The sequence below is a fragment of the Bos taurus genome, chromosome 29, assembly GCF_002263795.3.
Source record: "Bos taurus isolate L1 Dominette 01449 registration number 42190680 breed Hereford chromosome 29, ARS-UCD2.0, whole genome shotgun sequence".
Taxonomy (NCBI): domain Eukaryota; kingdom Metazoa; phylum Chordata; class Mammalia; order Artiodactyla; family Bovidae; genus Bos; species Bos taurus.
The window spans coordinates 5854484-5876260 of NC_037356.1; the positions used below are offsets into that span (position 1 = coordinate 5854484).

Sequence of the window (21777 nt, forward strand, 5' to 3'; positions counted from 1 at the left end):
CATAAACGTGAAAAACAACAGAAATTGACAGTTCTGGATGCTGGAAGTGTCAGATCAGGGTGCCACAATGGTTGACTGATGGCTCTGTTTTGGAGGCAGAATTCTTATATCCTCACTTGGTGGAAGAGACTTGGGATCTCTCCAGAGCCTCTTTTATAATGCACTAACCCCATTCATCAAAACTCCACCCTCATGAGTTAAGCAGTTTTCAAAGACCTCCCCTCCTAAAGCCATCACTTCAGGCATTAGGGTTCAATATATGAGTTTTGGGGTTACCTAGATATTTAGATTGTAGCACTTAGCTTCCTATATTGCCTTATTTCATCCATCTACCATACTTCTCATTTACTGAATTCCAACAAGAATTAACATTAACACATACCTGATACTATTGTTAATATTCCATTAACACATACCTGATGGCAAAACAAATTATGTTAAAAAGTTAAATGCATTTAATGAAATTGTTGTACAATATTTATGTCATGATGACCTACAATCTTGCTGAATGTGGTTTTAAGTCTGGCTCAAAGAATCTTTCTAGAAATTTTTATAACAGTGCTGATGCTATATAGACATATTTACACAAAATAATAATAGGGGATGTGATGAGAGTGAAAGAGGAGAGTGAAAAGTTTGGCTTAAAGCTCAACATTCAGAAAACAAAGATCATGGCATCTGGTCCCATCACTTCATGGCAACTAGATGGGGAAACAGTGGAAACAGTGTCAGACTTTATTTTGAGGGGCTCCAAAATCACTGCAGATGGTGACTGCAGCCATGAAATTAAAAGACGCTTACTCCTTGGAAGGAAAGTTATGACCAACCTAGGCAATGGCACCCCACTCCAGTACTTTTGCCTGGAAAATCCCATGGATGGAGGAGCCTGGTAGGTGGCAGTCCATGGGGTTGCACAGAGTCAGACACGACTGAGCGACTTCATTTTCACTTTTCACTTTCACGCACTGGAGAAGGAAATGGCAACACACTCCATTGTTCTTGTCTGGAGAATCCCAGGGACAGGGAAGCCTGGTGGGCTGCTGTCTATGGGGTCACACAGAATCGGACACGACTGAAGTGACTTAGCAGCAACATATAGCATATTGAAAAGCAGAGACATTACTTTGCCAACAAAGGTCTGTCTAGTCAAGGCTATGGTTTTTCCAGTGGTCATGTACGGATGTGAGAGTTGGACTGTGAAGAAAGCTGAGCGCCAAAGAATTGATGCTTTTGAACTACGGTGTTGGAGAAGACTCTTGAGAGTCCCTTGGACTGCAAGGAAATCCAACCAGACCATTCTGAAGGACATCAGCCTTGGGATTTCTTGGGCAGGACTGATGCTAAAGCTGAAACTCAGTACTTTGGCCACTTCATGTGAAGTGTTGACTCATTGGAAAAGACTCTGATGCTGGGAGGGATTGGGGGCAAGAGAAGAAGGGGACGACAGAGGATGAGATGGCTGGATGGCTGGATGGCATCACTGACTCAATGAGTCTGAGTGAACTCCAGGAGTTTGTGATGGACAGGGAGGCCTGGTGTGCTGCGATTCATAGGGTCGCAAAGAGTCGGACATGACTGAGCGACTGAACTGACTGATCTGAACTGATAGGAATATTTCCAAATCTCAAAATAAAACAGAAGAAAAACTAGGATCCAAAATAAAAATTCCTAAATACTTTCTACAATAAAACTGACTGAAAGTCCCACAATAAGTGGACATAAATCAGGGATATCTAAGATCCATGGGGCAACAATTTCTGTAGAGAAGGAAGCAAAAGGAAGAAATAGAGTCAATTTTAGAACCCCAAAACTTAGCAACAGAAATACATTGAAATGTTGACAGGTTACTTTAAGAACAACTATTTAACCCAAGTAGGGTGAGTGGAGGCTGAAATATGTAAGGAGTCCACAGTAACATGTGAAGTGGCTGGTACTACCCAGTTCCTATAAGTCTCCAACATAACCAACTAAAACTCTCTTCCAGGATCAAGCTCCATGCTGAGGAAAAAAGTACTGGGAATAAAATATATAGGTAGAAAGACTGAGGTGGTGGAAGCAGAGAAAGTCTCAGGAAAAGAAGTGGGAAAAGGAAGCAGGAAATGGCAAAAAGTGAAGAGTTTACATGACTGAACACCTTATGCAAACAACAGAGAACTCTAGACTGATGCAGTGAAGAAAGCTCTCTTGACCCTTGTTCACCTGATAAAAGTCCAGGGAAACTAACAGCGTATGTACTTAGTTGCTCGGTCGTGTCAGACTCTTTGCAACCCCATGGACTGTAGCCCACCAGGCTCTTCTGTCCACAGAATTCTCCAGGCAAGAACACTGGAGTGGGTTGCCATGCCCTCCTCCATGGGATCTTCCCAACCATATACCATCAAAGGAGCAAGTTTTTCACTTCATATTTAGGAAGTGTCCAGAGGAAAGAAAGTACCTTCCAAATATAATAGGACTTGGTACTTACTGTTCATGAAGTGGCTCTAGAGTCCCTAGTAGAATCCTCAGGCCAGACCTCCATGAGGACTGTGCCTTGTCCTCCCACCTCGGAGAACCTGGCTCCAAGAGTCCCTCTCTGCTCCTTGGCCCCAGATACCCACAGCCCCACAGCCCTGTCTCCCCAGATCCTTCTCCACCACGGGCGGGGCCACCTCCAGCTGTTCCTGAAGGGCAGTTCTGCAGCGTTTCATATTCCTCTCTTTCACACACTGTCTCTAGTCCCTGAGGTCACTCCGTCTAAGGAACCATCTATAAGTCATTTTGTCCTGGCTTGGCAACAGCAAACTATTCTAAGAAATCATTACAGGAAAAAAAAAAAAGTATTTATAATATATAAATAGAGTCTTTTCTAATGAGTCAACTCTTCACATAAGGTGGCCAAAGTACTAAGGTTCAGCTTTAGTATCATTCCTTCCAAAGAAATCCCAGGGCTGATCTCTTTCAGAATGGACTGGTTGGATCTCCTTGCAGTCCAAGGGACTCTCAAGAGTCTTCTCCAACACCATAGTTCAAAAGCATCAATTCTTAGGCCCTCAGCCTTCTTCACAGTCCAACTCTCACATCCATACATGACCACTGGACAAACCATAGCCTTGACTAGACGGACCTTTGTTGGCAAAGTAATGGTTCCAAATAGGAAAAGGAGTACGTCAAGGCTGTATATCGTCACCCTGCTTATTTAACTTATATGCAGAGTACATCATGAGAAACGCTGGACTGAAAGAAACACAAGCTGGAATCAAGATTGCCAGGAGAAATATCAATAACCTCAGATATGCAGATGACACCACCCTTATGGCAGAAATTGAAGAGGAACTAAAAAGCCTCTTGATGAAAGTGAAAGTGGAGAGTGAAAAAGTTGGCTTAAAGCTCAACATTCAGAAAACGAAGATCATGGCATCTGGTCCCATCACTTCATGGGAAATAGATGGGGAAACAGTGGAAACAGTGTCAGACTTTATTTTGGGGGGCTCCAAAATCACTGCAGATGGTGACTGCAGCCATGAAATTAAAAGACGCTTACTCCTTGGAAGGAAAGTTATTACCAAACTATATAGCATATTCAAAAGCAGAGACATTATTTTGCCAACAAAGGTCCGTCTAGTCAAGGCTATGGTTTTTCCTGTGGTCATATTATATATATACATATGTAAAACCTCCTCTGAGGGCCCAGGCTTTCTTATTCCTAACTGTGGGCCACATACCCAGCTCTACTAGGCTTTAATACTTTTCTGGTGAATATGTGATACAAAGGACCCAGATATGTCTGGGACCACAAGGTATTTCTAGTGATCTACCATGTCTACTCCTGACAGAGTCATCAAACTTAACAATTCCCTGTGGTAGATTATATTGTATCTAAAACCCAGATTAGACATTTTCAAACCACATGCAAACACAAAGGAGGAGGATGGTAATGAGTAGCTTCAGTCTCCAGGGTAAGGGTTACCAGATCTCTCCTCCTATTGATCCAGAAAGGACAAATACAAACAAGGATTTATTTTCTGCCCCTGCATTAAGGTGGCTTAATTTTTCTGGGAACTGGCAGTGAGAGTTTCAGGGAGACAGGACAGAGAAATTGGGAACACTGGGGAAGGAAAGGGAAGGGAAGGGAAGGACTAGGACTCCCACCTGGAGTCTATAAACACTGTCCTGGCCCATTAACTTCTGTGACTGACTGTTCTGCCTCTCCTGCCTCCTTCTCATTATTGCTTTCACTTCTTCATCTTGGTTCCTGTATCAGTCACCCTCTGTGTGTTGTGACCCTAAGTGTGCTTTACATGGCTCTCTCATATTACCTCACCATCCCTATGGATCCCATTGTAACTCACTAACCCATATCTTTAAACAGAAGATATTCCTCATGGTCCTAATTTATATTTTTAAATATCTATAGGGCACATCTTCTTCCTTGATGGTTCAGTGGTAAAGATTCCACCTGCCAATGCAGGAGATGGGAGTTTAATCCCTGGGTAGGGAAGATTACCTGGAGAAGGAAATGGCAACCCATTCCAGTGGATTCTTGCCTGGGAAACCCCATGGACAAAGGAGACTGGCAGGCTACAGTCCATAGGGTCACAAAGAATTGGACCCAGGTTAAAGCTGAAGCTCCAGTACTTTGGCCACCTCACGCGAAGAGTTGACTCATTGGAAAAGACTCTGATGCTGGGAGGGATTGGGGGCAGGAGGAGAAGGGGACGACAGAGGATGAGATGGCTGGATGGCATCACCGACTCGATGGACATGAGTCTGAGTGAACTCCGGGAGTTGGTGATGGACAGGGAGGCCTGGTGTGCTGCGATTCATGGGGTAGCAAAGAGTCAGATACAACTGAGCGACTGAACTGAACTGAACTGAACTAGTGACTAAACAACAACAGAAGTGGAAGTGTTAGTCACTCAGTTGTGCCTGACTCTTTGCAACCCCATGGACTGTAGCCTGCCAGGCTCCTCTGTCCATGGGATTTCACAGGCAAAGATACTGGAGTGGGTTGCCATCCCCTTCTTCAGGGGATCTTCCTGACCCAGGGATCGAGTCCAGGCCTCCTGCTTTGCAGGCTGATTCTTTACCAGCTGAGCCACCAGGGAAGCCCAAACAACAACAAAGAGCACATCTAGTTATATAAGGACTGCTCACTTCTATTTTATTTAATACGGTCAATATCTTCACTCTACCGTCACCTTCAATCATCTTCCAAAATTCTGTTTCTTTCTTGAAAATCATTTGTAATAAATTTAAATTCTAACTTTATTTTAAGTAATTTTGGCTAAGAAGAGCAAATTAAGTGCTAAAAAATGATAATGAGAACAATTTTTTATAGTATAGAATCAATGTGATATTTTACTAAAAGGTGATTTATTTGTGGTCTGTAAACCAAAGCTTCATAGCTCTCACAGTCACATGGTGCCAGTCACATGACAGCTCCAGTGTCACCCCTGGTACCTTCAGGTTAAGATGGCAGGTTCAAGGCTAAGGACATAGAACAAATGTCAGTTCCTGGACATTCTGGATCAGGAGTTCAAGGCAGTCTCCTGGAACCAGACAGTGGATCAGAATGACATGATATGTTAAAAAGGTGGACTCCGCCTTCCTGGTGTTAAGGAGAACATTCATTGTAATCCTCCAACACTCCCACTTTAATTCAAAGCTGACAAGATCTATTTCCCTCGGTGAAGCATTATAAAGTGTGCATTATAAAGTGTGCAGTGTGAGCAGCACAGTGTGAGCTTTGCTCACAGCAGCAGTGTGAGCTTTGCTAACGTTGCCCAAAGATTCCCTTATACAGAGCAACCCTCTCACTGTTTTCTCCAACTCTCAGACCTTTCTTCTGCTATAGTCATATTTGACCCAGTACAAATTCAGGAATAAGGGTGACTGTCAGGAGATTGCTCAAATCTGAGAAACCCCTTCACCGGTGCACTCTTGAATGAATCAAATAGATGATATCTGATTGCCTTCAGGTTCTCTCTAATTCAGTGAAAATAGTTTAAGACTAAGTATAGTGTTAATATAAATGATATGTATTTGAAATGGATGTATTAATCATGAAAAATTACATGCTATAAATAGTACAGAATATACAGTGTTTCTCATATAAATTTCTCAACTACAAACAAGTAAAAAAAAAAAAACATTGATGGTTTATTGCAGATTAATGTCTGATACCAAAAGAAAGGCATATTTTTTTCTTCCCAAACAAATTTATGTTTTCTGGAAACTTTTCTTTTTATTTTCTCCCAACTACATCCTACTTCACCATCATGTTCAAGTTTAATAATCCATTTTGAGGGTAATTTTGATCACTGGTACTGTATTTTCTTTGTAATTTCAAATAATATATGTAAATATTTATTCTATATGACTGTTCTCTAAAAATCTGTAAGTTACAAGAGGAAAAGACAAGTTTTGAGCTGTAAATGGTTATAAATGTAGACAAAAACAAATCTTAAAGTTTATATCATGGCATAAAATAATTCCAATCCCTGCAGTTATTACTGTGTAAAAAAAAAATAATAATAATAATAAAGAAAAATAAAGAAAAACGACGCTCTCAGAAATGTCTAGGAGTAGCTCTTGGAAAAGTTTAGGAGTATATATTTTCAGAGAAAATTTTCCTTACTAGTTTTCCTAAATTTTCACAAGTCATTAAACAAAGAAATAAATTGGAATGTGTTACGGTTCATAATCCTTTGTATCGAGACACCATTGAAAATGCAAAGCAGTAATGGGAGTAGACATTTGACACATCTCCATCCAGTAAATGACTCTATAAAGGAGACTCTATAAAGAGACCCAAAAGTCAATTAAAAAAAAAAGTCAACTTGGTAGAAAAATGCAGGGAAGGATGATTTGAGCAAGCATTTCACTAAAAGGGGGCTCATGGCTCAGACGGTAAAGTATCTGCCCGCAATGCGGGGGACAAGAGTTCGATCCCTGGGTTGGGAAGATCCCTTGGAGAAGGAAATGGCAACCCACTCCAGTATTCTTGCCTGGAGAATCCCATGGACAGAGGAGCCTGGTAGGTTACAGTCCATGGGATCGCAAAGAGTCAGACACGACTGAGTGACTTACTTCACTTCACCAAAAGGGGGTATCCACGTGTCTGATAAACCTATGAAAAATTGTTCCACTGAATTTGTCATCAGGTCAGTTCAAGCTAAAACCACAATGAGGGCTTCCCTGGTGTCTCAATAGTCAAGAATCTGCCTGTCAATGCAGGAGACAACGTTTGCTCCCTGATCCAGGAAGATTCCACATGCCACGGAGCAACTAAGCCCTTTTGCCACAACTACTGAGCCCCGACTCTAGAGCCCATGAGCTGCAACTACTGAAGCCCACATGCCCTTGAGACCATACTCCACAACAAGAGAATCCACAGAAATGAGAAGCCTCCACACTGCAGTTTGAGAGTCGTTTCCCCACCACAACTGGAGAAAACCCCTGCAGCAAGGAAGACCCAACAGCAACAAAGACCCAAGAAAGCCAAAAAATAAAGTTTTTTTTTTTTAATTTCTAAACATTAATAAAACCACAACGAAAACACAAAATGACCAAAAAATTAAGACAGATAATGACATATGTTATCAAAAAATTGGAGGAAACAAAGCAATTATCGATTGCTTAAAAGTATGAAAGTTGATGTAGTCTCTTTGGAAAAATGTTAAGTATATGCTTTACGAGTCAACTATTTCACTCCTAGTTACACACTGGGTATCGCTTCTCTTTCAATAAAAAGATATGTATAATGTCTTCACGATGGCAGTATCTATGCTCACTCAATTGGAAATGAACATGTTCTTCAGTAGTAGAGAGAGTAAAATGTGGTATATTCATAGAATGAACTATTATGAAACAAAATAATAAAAACGCTGCATGCAACCAAGTGGATGAATCTCACCAATATAATTTTAAAGAAAAGAAACTACACAAAGAAGAGGATATGGTATGAGATTTCACTTACAAAAGCATTTCAAAAATTGATAGTGTCAGGGTATATTAATCACCAAGGTGTGATTAGCTTTATGGGAGAGGAGCTTAGAGCTGGGTCAGGATTGGCAATAGAGGATTCCAAGTGGGAATATGATTACTTGGTGTTATGAAACAGAACATTCATTTGACGATTTCTTCACCATTATTCCATCATGTCTCAGTTCAGTTCAGTTCAGTCGCTCAGTCGTGTCCGATTCTTTGTGACCCCATGAATTGCAGCATGCCAGGCCTCCCTGTCCATCAACAACTCCTGGAGTTCACTCAAACTCACGTCCATCGACTCGGTGATGCCATCCAGCCACCTCATCCTCTGTCGTCCCCTTCTCCTCCTTCCCCCAATCCCTTCCAGTATCACAGTCTGTTCCAATGAGTCAACTGTTCGCATGAGGTGGCCAAAGTATCGGAGTTTCAGCTTTAGCATCATTCCTTCCAAAGAACACCCAGGGCTGATCTCCTTTAGAATGGACTGGTTGGATCCTCTTGCATTCCAAGGGACTCTCAAGAGTCTTCTCCAACACCACAGTTCAAAAGCATCAGTTCTTTGGCACTCAGCCTTCTTCACAGTCCAACTCTCACATCAATACATGACCACAGGAAAAGCCATAGCCTTGACTAGAACCTTTGTTGACAAAGTAATGTCTCTGCTTTTGAATATGCTATCTAGGTTGGTCATAACTTTCCTTCCAAAGAGTAAGCATCTTTTAATTTCATGGTTGCAATCACCATCTGCAGTGATTTTGGAGCCCAGAAAAATGAAGTCTGACACTGTTTCCACTGTTTCCCCATCTATTTCCCATGAAGTGATGGGACCAGATGCCATGATCTTCACTTTCTGAATGTTGAGCTTTAAGCCAATTTTTCTACTCTCCACTTTCACTTTCATTGAGAGGCTTTTTAGTTTCTCTTCACTTTCTGCCATAAGGGTGGTGTCATCTGCATATCTGAGGTTATTGATATTTCTCCCAACAATCGTGACTCCAGCTTGTGCTTCTTCCAGCCGAGCGTTTCTAATGATGTACTCTGCATATAAGTTAAATAAGTGGGGTGACAATATATAGCCTTGACATACTCCTTTTCCTATTTGGAACCAGACTGTTGTTCCATGTCCAGTTCTAACTATTGCTTCCTGACCTTCATAAAGGTTTCTCAAGAGGCAGGTCAGGTGGTCTGATATTCCCATCTCTTTCAGAATTTTCCACTGTTTATTGTGATCCACACAGTCAAAGGCTTTGGCATAGTCAATAAAGCAGAAATAGATGTTTTTCTGGAACTCTCTTGCTTTTTCCATCATGTTTAGAGACTACTATAAAAGGGAGGAATATTTTAGGATCAGCAGTGTGGAACAGCATACTTTTATTACATTTCCATATATATGATATTCAGATATGGTTTCCTGCTTTTTGGATTCCAGTGACTTTTTTTTCTAATTAAACAATTTTTTTAAATTGGAGGCTAATGACTTTACAATATTGTGGTGGTTTTTGCAATACATTGACATGAATCAGCTCTGAGTGTACATGTGTTCCCAATCCTGAACCCCCTCCCACCTCCCTCCCCATCCCATCCCTCAAGGTCATCTCAGTGCACTGGCCCTGAGCACCCTGCCTCATGCATCGAACCTGGACTGGCGCTCTATTTCACATATGGTAATATACATGTTTCAATGCCATTCTTTCTAATCATCCCACCCTTGCCTTCTCCCACAGAGTCCAAAATCTGTTCTTTATCTCTGTGTCTCTTTCACTGTCTTGCATATAAGGTTATTGTTACCATCTTTCTAAATTCCATATATATGCCTTAATATACTATATTGGTGTTTTTCTTTCTGACTAACTTCACTCTGTATAAAAGGCTCCAGTTTCATCCACCTCATTAGAACTGATTCAAATACATTCTTTTTAATAGCTGAGTAATATTCCATTGTGTATATATACCACAGCTTTCTTATCCATTTGTCTGCTGATGGACACCTAGGTTGCTTCCACATCCTAGCTATTGTAAACAGTGCTGCGATGAACATCAGGGTACACGTGCCTCTTTCAATTCTGGTTTCCTCAGTGTTTATGCCCAGCAGTGGGATTGCTGAGTCGTATGGCAGTTCTATTTGGATTCCAGTGACTTCTAAGGGCACTCTTTCCACCATATCATCACAAAAGAAGATAGGATTACACCACTGAACAGCATTTTCTAACCTGTGCTCAAATGGTCTCTTCTAATTACTTTGTTACTCAGTGTAGCCCATTTGTTTCTCCTACTAAATGTGAAATGTTGAGCTTAGTCTATTACTTTAGCTACATTTTAGAAAATCTTATCAATGATGGAATAATACTTGTTTATATGAAGTCTTTATTCAGGCATTTTTCATTGATCCACCTAATACTTGTATTCTATATACTGCATTGGATAGTGAAAACAAAAGATAAATATATAACATAATAGACATAAAATGCTAGGGATGATGTCAACAAAAGAGAGGAAATTGATTTACAGATTCACAACAAATTCAATTATTTTGAGGTTTAAAATATCTACTGTATAATTCTCTTTTAGGACATCTCTTGTGGATCAGTAGATAAGAATCTGCCCTGCAATGCAGGCGAAGGCAGGTTCAATGCTTGGTCAGGGAACTAGGATCCCACTTGCCCTCGAGCAACTAAACCTGCATGCTGCAGCTACTGACCTCGCCTGCTCTGGAGCCACGTGCCACAGCTAAGACCTAGTGCAGGCAAACAAATAAGTAAAGTATTTTGGAGCTTCCCTAATAGCTCAGCTGGTAAAGAATCTGCCTGGCATGCAGGAGACCCAGGTTCGAATCCTGGATTGGGAAGATCCCCTGGAGAAGGAAATGTCAACCCACTCCAGTATTCCTGCCTGGAGAATCCCATGGACAGAGGAGCCTGGTGGGCTACAGTCCGTGGAGTCACAAAAGAGTCAGACATGACATAGAGACTAAACCACCACAAAAGATAAATACCGTCTCTTTCTTCTTGGAAATTTCCATCAAGTACTAAAATTATCTACTAATTTGAGGAAAGTTTGCTCAATGTTATGATGAGATGGTATATGCTTAGAGAGTTTATAAACATTAATGGGCATTGGAAATTTGGGGGGTGATTGATATGTTCTGGAATTAGATATTTCTGGTTTCACACATTTTTATATATTTCTAGAAGACATTGAATCATGTGGTTTAAATGCAGTGATCTTTATGGTATATAATTTTTAGTTTAATAGAATTGTTACTTAAAAAGGAAGAAAGGCAATGGATTATATTCTATTAAATATTCCATAAAAAACTTTTATTAAAAGAAAATTTAATTAGCAAATTAATGCATAGAGCATGGTTATGCCATTTTTTAAACATACAATCATTATGTTACATTAAGTAACAATGTGCTTGGACAGTCAGGTATCCTGTGGCCTCACACGAGGTTAAGGGCAGCAATATTCCCAGAGAAGTTGTTTCAATAAATGGTCCCAGAAGTGGGCAAATCATGGAGACCTAAGGCAAAGGAAAGGCTTCAGAGGGGAGGAGATGGAGGAAGGAAGGAAACTATATATGAGGGAACTCCTGAAAACATCATAGAAGCTCACAGCTCCATTGTCATAATCCAGAAACACGCCAATCCTACCCAGAGGCCTTTTTACATACTGAACTGAGGGTCGAGTGTTGGTGAAGAGACTATAATGATCATTCACATTCACAGAAAAGAGAAGAAATGCTTCTTCAGAATCAATGCTGATACTGGTATCACTTGTCAAGATGTTTTTACAGACTCCCAGAATCCAGTTGAAGGACTGTGTCACATCTGCCTCCCAGTAATGCCTGCCGGAGGTGAAGGCCCGAGCTCCCCAGGCCACGAAACTCTCCCCACCCTGGAGCTTTCTGGACACGCCATGGTCGTCATCTCCAAATATCAGACTTGTATTATCCTCAGAAAGGCTCACATTATGAAAGCTCATTTTCTGATGCAGAACGTTATCCACTGCAGAGAGAACAAAAATCAGGTCAGCAACTGGGATTCCCATGTCATGGGAGATAGAATCTCTCAACTCAATAAATTCTTTCATTTTCCTTCCTCCAAGGAAACAAAAAACAAAGAGCAGATGAAGTTCAGACTGGTTTTCTGTGAAGAATAATTATTATTAGTATCTACAGCATATAGCGACTTCACTTTCACTTTTCACTTTCATGCCTTGGAGAAGGAAATGGCAACCCACTTCAGTGTTCTTGCCTAGAGAATCCCAGGGATGGGGGAGCCTGGTAGGCTGCCGTCTATAGGGTCGCAGAGTCGGACATGACTGAAGCGACTTAGCAGCAGTAGCAGCAGCAACAGCATATAGAAACACCTCAAATCAACTAGCAAAAGGAAAAAAACACAGATATGTGAAGAAATATGTGAAATCTGATTTAATGTCAGTCTCTTTATACTTTGCTGCAGAACTAACCTAAACATTCTTTTTTCTTTTGTTAGAAATTGTTTATTTCCTTTGTCTTTCAGTTCAGTTCAGTTGCTCAGTCGTGTCTGACTATTTGCCACCCAATGAATCACAGTACACCAGGCCTCCTTTGTCTTTAATACCATGAAACATGTGGATGACATGTTACTATCATATGGACATTTATTGGGGTATATTCTGTACCAATTATTTTCAAAGGTCCAAAATTTTATGAAAAGGCATAAAGGAATAATTTGGGAGCTTCTAAAAGTATGTTCTGAACTCATTCTATGAGGCCACCATCACCCTAATACCAAAACCTGAAAAAGGCCACAAAAAAAGGAAACTACAGGACAATATCACTGATGAACATCGATGCAAAAATCCTTAACAAAATTCTAGCAATCAGAATCCAACAACACATTTAAAAGATCATACATCATGACCAAGTTTGCTTTATCCCAGGGATGCAAGGATTCTTCAATATCCACAAATCAATCAATGTAATACACCACATTAACAAATTGAAAAATAAAAGCCATATGATTATCTCAGTAGATGCAGAGAAAGCCTTTGACAAAATTCAACATCCATTTATGATAAAAACCCTCCAGCAAGCAGGAATAGAAGGAACACACCTCAACATAATTAAAGCTATATATGACAACCCCACAGCAAACATTATCCTCAATGGTGAAAAACTGAAAGCATTTCCCCTAAAGTCAGGAACAAGACAAGGGTGCCCACTCTCACCACTACTATTCAACATAGTTTTGGAAGTTTTGGCCACAGCAATCAGAGCAGAAAAAGAAATAAAAGGAATCCAAATTGGAAAAGAAGAAGTAAAACTCTCACTGTTTGCAGATGACATGATCCTCTACATAGAAAACCCTAAAGACTCCACCAGAAAATACTAGAACTAATCAATGAATAGAGTAAAGTTGCAGGATATAAACTCAACACACAGAAATCCCTTGCATTGCTATACACTAATAATGAGAAAATAGAAAGAGAAATTAAGGAAACAATTCCATTCACCATTGCAACAAAAAGAATAAAATACTTAGGAATATATCTACCTAAAGAAACTAAAGACCTATATATAGAAAACTATAAAACACTGGTGAAAAAAATCAAAGAGGACACAAATAGATGGAGAAATATACTGTGTTCATGGATCGGAAGAATCAGTATAGTGAAAATGAGTATACTACCCAAAGCAATCTATAGATTCAATGCAATCCCTATCAAGCTACCAACAGTATTCTTCACAGAGCTAGAACAAATAATTTCACAATTTGTATGGAAATACAAAAAACCCTCGAATAGCCAAACCAATCTTGGGAAAGAAGAATGGAACTGGAGGAATCAACCTGCCTGACTTCAGGTTCTACTACAAAGCCACAGTCATCAAGATAGTATGGTACTGGCACAAAGACAGAAACATAGATCAATGGAACAAAATAGAAAGCCCAGAGATAAACCCATGCACCTATGGACACCTTATCTTTCACAAAGGAAGCAAGAACATACAATGGAGAAAAGACAATTTCTTTAACAAGTGGTGCTGGTAAAACTGGTCAACCACTTGTAAAAGAATGAAACTAGACCACTTTCTAACACCATACACAAAAATAAACTCAAAATGGATTAAAGATCTAAACGTAAGACCAGAAACTGTAAAACTCTTAGAGGAGAACATAGGCAAAACACTCTCTGATATAAATCACAGCAGGATCCTCTATGACCCACCTCCCAGAATATTGGAAATAAAAGCAAAAATAAACAAAGGGGCCTAATTAAAATTAAAAGCTTCTGCACAACAAAGAAAACTATAAGCAAAGTGAAAAGACAGCCTTCAGAATGGGAGAAAATAATAGCAAATGAAGCAGCTGACAAACAACTAATCTCAAAAATATACAAGCAACTCCTACAGCTCAATTCCAGAAAAATAAACGACCCAATCAAAAAAATGGGCCAAAGAACTAAATAGACATTTCTCCAAAGAAGACAAACAGATGGCTAACAAACACATGAAAAGATGCTCAACATCACTCATTATCAGAGAAATGCAAATCAAAACCACTATAAGGTACCATTTCACACCAGTCAGAATGGCTGCGATCCAAAAGTCTACAAGTAATAAATGCTGGAGAGGATGTGGAGAAAAGGGAACCCTCTTACACTGTTGGTGAGAATGCAAACTAGTACAGCCACTATGGAGAACAGTGTGGAGATTCCTTAAAAAACTGGAAATAGAAATGCCTTATGATCCAGCAATCCCACTGCTGGGCATACACACTGAGGAAACCAAAGGGAAAGAGACACGTGTACCCCAATGTTCATTGCAACACGGTTTATAATAGCCAGGGCACAGAAGCAACCTAGATGTCCATCAGCAGATGAATGGATAAGAAAGCTGTGGTACATATACACAATGGAGTATTACTCAGCCATTAAAAAGAATACATTTGAATCAGTTCTAATGAGGTGGATGAAACTGGAGCCTATTATACAGAGTGAAGTCAGCCAGAAAGAAAAACACCAATACAGTATACTAACGCATATATATGGAATTTAGAAAGATGGTAACGATAACCTTGTATGCGAGACAGCAAAAGAGACACAGATATACAGAACAGTCTTTTGGACTCTGGGAGAGGGTGAGGGTGGGATGATTTGGGAGAATGGCATTGAAACATGTATATTACCATATGTGAAATGAATCGCCAGTCCAGGTTTGATCCATGATATAGGATGCTCAGGGCTGGTCCACTGGGATGAGCCATAGGGATGGTATGGGGAGGGAGGTGGGAAGGGGATTCAGGATGGGGAACACTTGTACACCCGTGGCAGACTCATGTCGAAGAATGGCAAAACCAAAACAATATAGTAAAGTAAAAACAAATAAATAAAAATATTATTTTATAAATAGCAAATAAAATAAAATATTTTTAAAAAATTAAAAATAAATAAATAAAAGTATGTTCTGGCTAAACATGTTCACATATCCTTCAGTTGTTTTGAGATTGATCCAATAGCAATACAATATTCTACTTAAGCCATTTTAGTCTTTCTTGTCGATTTTTTCTGATAACAAATATTCTTTTACAATGCAGTTTTTTATAAAGGCAGTTATAATATAGAGCATATTAGAACCCAGCAAGGACATATTTAACTTCCAAGAGTGAAATAACTGAGTAAACAAAATATTGATTGATATTTTGATTGATTGATCTTCACAAAACTAAATTCTATTTTTTTTGTAATCACTTGAGCAACCTGGTTGTTCTTTTCCTGCTCTGTCTATGACATAAATATATGTCTGGCTTTAAATCATCAGTAAACTGTAGGTTGCAAAGCTCAACTGCGATCGTATTAACATAGGCAGAAAATATGTAGCAACTTTGTAAAGTTATGTACTAACTTGATGTCAGAAAAAGTAAAATAACAGAAGAAAGTTCCTTCCTAGGAAGCTCTCATGAAACACAGTCCTGATCACCACAGGGATGACTCTTACCTCTGAAGTTGTTCAGCGTGTCTAGGATTCCAGTGACAGGCCAGCAAGTGAGCTCTGGGTTCACTGACTGAGGTTTCTGCATCTCTACCAAGTCAGTCCTGTAACAAATGACATCGATATATGTCAAGGCCAAAGGCTAATCATATGAATATTTAAAAAAAATACAATTTTATTCCAGTATATGTTGTCAGAATTCTCTTATTTTTGGTTAATTGCATATGTATTATATTCTACACACTTGGGAATATAAAAATGTTACTGTATTCTTTTCTAAATGTAAGTTATATCAAATTGCAACTTCCCCATTCTTCCAAGACATGATTTCAGTTTTCAACTCATTGAACTTCATTCACTCCCTCTATTCCATCTCAGGTAATGCAAAGATCCTGGGCAGTTTACACAGACCAGAAAATTCAGGAAATTCCTTTGAGACTTGAGATAGCAAGTAGTCTTCAAGGATACATTCTATTAACACAAGGAAGAGTTCACTGAGTGAGACAGCTTTGCTCTTGTCAGCCCAGCAAGGGAATCCAATTCAAGCCTGGCTTCTCTGGTCCTGGAAGCCTAGTATCCCAGAGAACACGAGGAAGCCCTCCCTCTGAGGTCCTGCATACAAGAGGGCTTGCTGTGATGAAACAGGCTGAGAGTGACTCCTAGGAACTGCTACTCCTAGGAACAAAATCATAGCCCTTTTTTCCATTCTTAGGGAATCTCCCTCTTTACTCTCTTACTCGTCTTCCAACTCACTATGGTAGGTGTTTCCTTTTTGATAGCTTAGAAAACTCCCTTCACTAAAGTTTATTGTGAGCTTCCCAGATGGTGCTAATGGTAAAGAACCCGCCTGCCAATGCAGGAGACATGAAACATGGGTTTGGTCCCTGGGTCAAGAAGATCCTCTGGAGTAGGGCATGCCAACTTACTCCAGTATTCTTTCCTGGAAAATTCCATGGAGCCTGGAGGGTTTCAATCCATGGGGTCACAAAGAGCCAGACACGGCTTAGTGTATATATATGTCAATTCCATATTCTCAATCTATCACTCCAACCATTCCTCCACTCTGGTTCTGAATGGAAAATGCTTAGAAAAAACTTTAAGAAAGTTCCAAAAGGTAAAACTTGAAAATGCAAAATAACAATGAACTATTTACATATCATTTAAATTGCATTTATCTATTAGGTGTTGCCTGGAGAATCCCATGGACAGAGGAGCCTGGCAGGCTTCGGTCCATAGGGTCACAAAGAGTCGGACAGGACTGAAGCAACTTAGCACACACAAACACACACACATAAGTAGTCTACAAATGGCTTAAAGTGTATGGGAGCATGCTTATAAGATATCTGCAAATACTATGCATTTTCAATAAGAGACTTTGCATTCTGGAATTTAGATATTCAGGAGGAGCTGAAAGCAATTTCCAATGGTACCAAGAAAGAAATGTGTAACCCACTTAATCAAACAGAGAAAGTTGATCAGAATTAAAAATCATTAATTTATACTCACATCTCTAATACATTTCCCAAGGCCTGCAATGGAAAAAAAAAAAAAAGATGATGTTAATCATGAGAGTTCTGTCCTTTCACATCTTCTGTACTATTCCTGATTGTTCAATAACGTATTGTTTTTCTAATTCTCTTCTAAGGAACAATCAGAAGCCATCTTAATAACAGAGCTTAAAGTAAAACATGATGGGCTTCCTCAGGGCACATTAAGGAAGGAAGGAGGCCAGGAAGAGTGTGTTTAATGATGCAGCCACATCTAGGATTCCAATGTCACTCATTGCCCATGCTACTCCCAAGGAGCGATCTCATCATCTATGATAACAATTAAAGCAAAAATGGGAACCATATAAGATGAACTCTAGAGTGCCTTGAAACTAATGACCAATTCTGACAATCTTGCTTAGAAAATGGGCAAAACCTTAATGTCTGCACTAAGTTTGGGATAACAGCAAGTGACAGAGGTTTAGGATAACATCTACTGAGATTTATTCCAAGAAGTTAACTTGACCCCTGGTCACAGAATATTGCTGATTTTGGATCATCTGTCTGAATAGTACTCTTGATCAAACTGATCATATCTGGCCCTATGTTAGCTAGAAAAAGGGCAAAAATCTTCCTAAGATTACCACGATATGATAAAATAGGGGATTGGACAAATACAATAATGGGGGTCAGGAAGCACCATTCCTTAGCTAAGAGTAACAGTATATGCAGGGAACATTTCAGTGTCACAGCAGCTCGTCTAGAAGAGTGTTTCTCTCTCTGATACCCTCCTTTCTCACCTGGAGCAACTCCATGTCCGGCTTGTGGCACAACTCAGTCAGCTCTCCGTATGTTTCTTTCAGACTTTCTCTGTACTGAGACATTCTGAACACACTCTCCTTGAGTTGGTGACAAATCTCATTTGCTTCTTGCTCCAGGGCCTCCAGGTGCAGTTGCTCCTCCCCCTGGAGCACGGGATGCATCCTCTGATATTCAAGTTTGATCATCTCTTTCCTTAAGGCCACAAACTTCTGAGGGGATAGTGGATTCAAAGCATTGATTATGTTCACATTTAAAAGAAAATCTCAAATATTATTTCCTAATTATCATCAAAAAAGCTCTTGAAAATTTTTTGCCTAACACATCAAAAAGTCTTGAATATTTTTTGGTCCTTCCCATCCATCCTTTCTCTCAGTGCTTAGTCTCTTTGTGTATAAATCAAGCTATCTGTGTGGTCCCAGGCTCTCTTCCTAGGATTCTTCAGGGTTCTTCAGATCAGTCCCTCAGTCGTGTCCAACTCTTTGCCACCCCATGGACTGCAGCACGCCAGGCCTCCCTGTCCACCACCAACTCCCAGAACTTGCTCAAACTCATGTCCATCGAGTCAGTGATGCCATCCAACCATCTCATCCTCTGTCGTCCCCCTCTCCTCCAGCCCTCAATCTTTCCCAGAATCAGGGTCTTTTCCAATGAGTCAGTTCTTCCTATCAGGTGGTCAAACCACTGGAGTTTCAGTTTCAGCATCAGTCCTTCCAAAAAATATTCAGGACTAATTTCTTTTATGATGGACTGGTTGGATCTCCTTGTAGTCCAAGGGGCTCTCAAGAGTCTTCTCCAAAACCTCAGGGTTCTTACTCTATCAGTTATTTCCTTTCTAACCTGAATGTTGTTTTTGTCTTTTTTTTCTTTCTCTGATTTTTCCAAGTATTCTTCTATGAGGCAAATCCCACTTAGTAAAGTTTTTAAAATATGCTCTACTTTCCCTCTAGGTACTACTCTCCTCTCCTTCTCAGTCACACTGAGTGCAATGTTGTCTTATACTTCACGTCTGAGAACAGTCATTCTAACCTTCAAAATTGGCCTAGGCATGCTTTTCTTGCTTTGATTCTCCTACATACCAGTATTCTTCGAACTAGAATGCATTATTAGAACAATGCACAATTAGAACACAACCTGTTCTAATTGTGATTACTGATAGGTCATTTGAAAACAATACTTTTCCAAGAAAGAGACCAATATCCTTTAAGGGGAACTTATATTGATCTAAACGTCTAAGCTAGCATTCTATCGATATCTATACAAATAAATAGGAACATTTTTATTCTTACCTTAAATGACCAAGCTTTTTTAGCTTCCTGAGTCAGAATGAGTTGCACTTTTTCTCTCATTCCCCATAAATAATCCATTCTATTCAGAAGTTTCTCCTGAAAAATACCCATGAGATTTAGTGATATGGAAGATGACATCATAAGTTTTATCCCCTTATTCATGAGCAAAGGCAGTTGTTGGTAACACAGAAATCTTGAGTTAGAGTACTGTGGTCCTGTTTTCCACCATGAATCTAATTTTATTGGAACATTTCAGTGTCAAAGTGACAGAACTGCATACTAGAGAATTGGGGGAACTTTACAGATGATGAAATCCATTTCCTAAGAAATTGCCACTCAGACTCTAATACAGCACAAGTAAGAAAACCTCAAGCTCCCATCAGAAGCCTGTGTCCCTGGTGCCACCCGCCCCGGGATGCTGCATTTCCACATGTGTGGACAATTGGGCAACAACACTGAAAGGACACATTATATGTGAGGATCCACATTCAGAAATCCCACCTCCACTGTCTCTATCCCATCACCATCATAGCATCCTCATCTTCCTCTCTGACTTAGGAGCCTCTAGATCCTAAACTGCTCGAGAGGCATCACCTACCCGGGATTCCTCAGCAGCCCTGTTTATTGGCCTGTGGCTGTGAGCTGTGTGCTCGGGGTGCTCAGAGCAGGGCCCACAGAGCAGGGTCTGGTCAGCCTCACAGAAGAGGCCTTTGGCTTCCTGGTGTGTCACACAGATCTGCTCCTCAGAGCTGTGGTCGTGGTCAGCTCTGGACTGTCTGGCAAGGGAAGCCAGCCTCTTGAGCACAATATTGGTTTGGAAATCAGGGCTCTCTGCTATTCCCCTGCACTCAGGGCAGCTCCTTGGAGTCTGGCCTTCTTCCCAGCAAAGGCTCAGACAGGGACGGCAGAAGCTGTGCCCACAGTCTATGGTGACGGGGTCCAGGAAGCAGTTCATGCAGATGGAGCAGGTGAGTTCACTCTGGAAGGCTTCCAGTGTGTCTGAATCCATGTTTCTAAAAATGAAAGAGAGAAATAGAGAGTACAAGAGAGAGAAAGTCTTTCTTCTGCCCTGATTAGGGAAAATAAATCCTTTGGACAAAGTCTTGTCTTGAACTTCTAATTAATTTCCATATTTACTTATCCCCCAATACAAATCTAGAAATGTTGAATACAGAGAGGTTGGGATCATGGTTTGATACAAATGTTGAAATTAGATAGAGAGCCCCTAACATCTTTTTTTGTATAAAATAAACCATGATCTCAGTCATACCTAAATTACATGGAAAAGCTAAAGATTAGATCAGAGGGTAAATGTTAGGATGACTCCAGAGTTACTTTTATTAGCTGATTGGTGTAGAAGTACATATGTATTCTCAGTCTGTCTCTTTCTCTCTGGTTCTTCATGACTCACTGACTAGATCCTGAACCTGCACACACTTCATCTCTATGCTAATGTTCTCTTTTGCTTTGAAGTATAACATGTGCTTTTTTTAAAGACAAGTAAAATTGTTTACCAACAATTTAAACTTAATATAATCAATGCTGGCTTTAATTTTGAAGTTCTGAAACTATAAACATTTCAGTGTTTGCTTCAAACTTAAATAGTAAAACTCCTTCCTTTAAGACAAAAAGAAATAAAGAAATATGTTATTTCTAGTTCAGGAAAACTATTTTTCCTGGAATCAGTTTAGATCATCAGAGTTGGTCATATTTTGAACTAGTGAACATTCAAGCTACAACAATAATCACTAAAAATTAATCAGCTGGTTTTTAAAACAAAAGAAAAATGTTTGAATGTACACAAGGTTTCCTGTCTACATTAGAAATTCCAGAGTTGTAGTTAATGGAAGCATTTCATATCCTCTTTGTTTCTAATATTTCTTTCTTTGACAAATGCCACTTCTTGGGAGTCCCTATTGGTTGATTGGATCCATTCTGAAAACTTCAATTCCAGACTGCAAACTAATGGTTTTAAAAAGGTAACAAGTATGATCTTTACAAGAAGGTATTCTGATTAATTTCGCCCATTTAACTCATGCTCTTCTTTGTAAAGTCTATGAAATGTATACATCATGTTGAACATTTTAGGAGTTCTATGGGTTTTATAAATACTCATGTCTTTAGGAATGTCTTTTAAGACCTAAACACATCTAATGACCTAAAAGGTAGTGGAAAATAAAAATGATTAAATAACTTAATATTACAGATAAAATATCTGCAACAGGTATTTTCAATATTGGTG

The 21777-nt window shown here is 39.7% G+C and overlaps 1 protein-coding gene across 1 annotated transcript; it reads right to left on the reverse strand.

Annotated features, from left to right (window-relative positions):
* Positions 1–11372: 11372 nt before the first annotated feature.
* On the reverse strand, positions 11373–20544 carry LOC520034 (tripartite motif-containing protein 64). Its single transcript, XM_024987582.2, has 6 exons — positions 20134–20544; positions 19536–19631; positions 18215–18458; positions 17916–17923; positions 15947–16046; positions 11373–11972 (listed from the first exon to the last, which is right to left on the reverse strand). Exons 1-6 carry the CDS (start codon positions 20542–20544, stop codon positions 11479–11481), a joined length of 1353 nt encoding a protein of 450 aa, XP_024843350.1. The 3' UTR covers positions 11373–11478.
* Between the last annotated feature and the right edge of the window lie 1233 nt (positions 20545–21777).

Excerpts from the sequence above, each read along its gene's own strand:
- LOC520034 (XM_024987582.2), bottom strand. The coding sequence starts at position 20,544 with ATGGATTCAGACACACTGGAAGCCTTCCAGAGTGAACTCACCTGCTCC. Across the intron at positions 19,632-20,133 it reads GGGCTGCTGAGGAATCCCGG|GAGAAACTTCTGAATAGAAT; the intron begins GTAGGTGATGCC and ends GGTATTTTTCAG. Across the intron at positions 18,459-19,535 it reads AAAAAGCTTGGTCATTTAAG|AAGTTTGTGGCCTTAAGGAA; the intron begins GTAAGAATAAAA and ends CTATCCCCTCAG.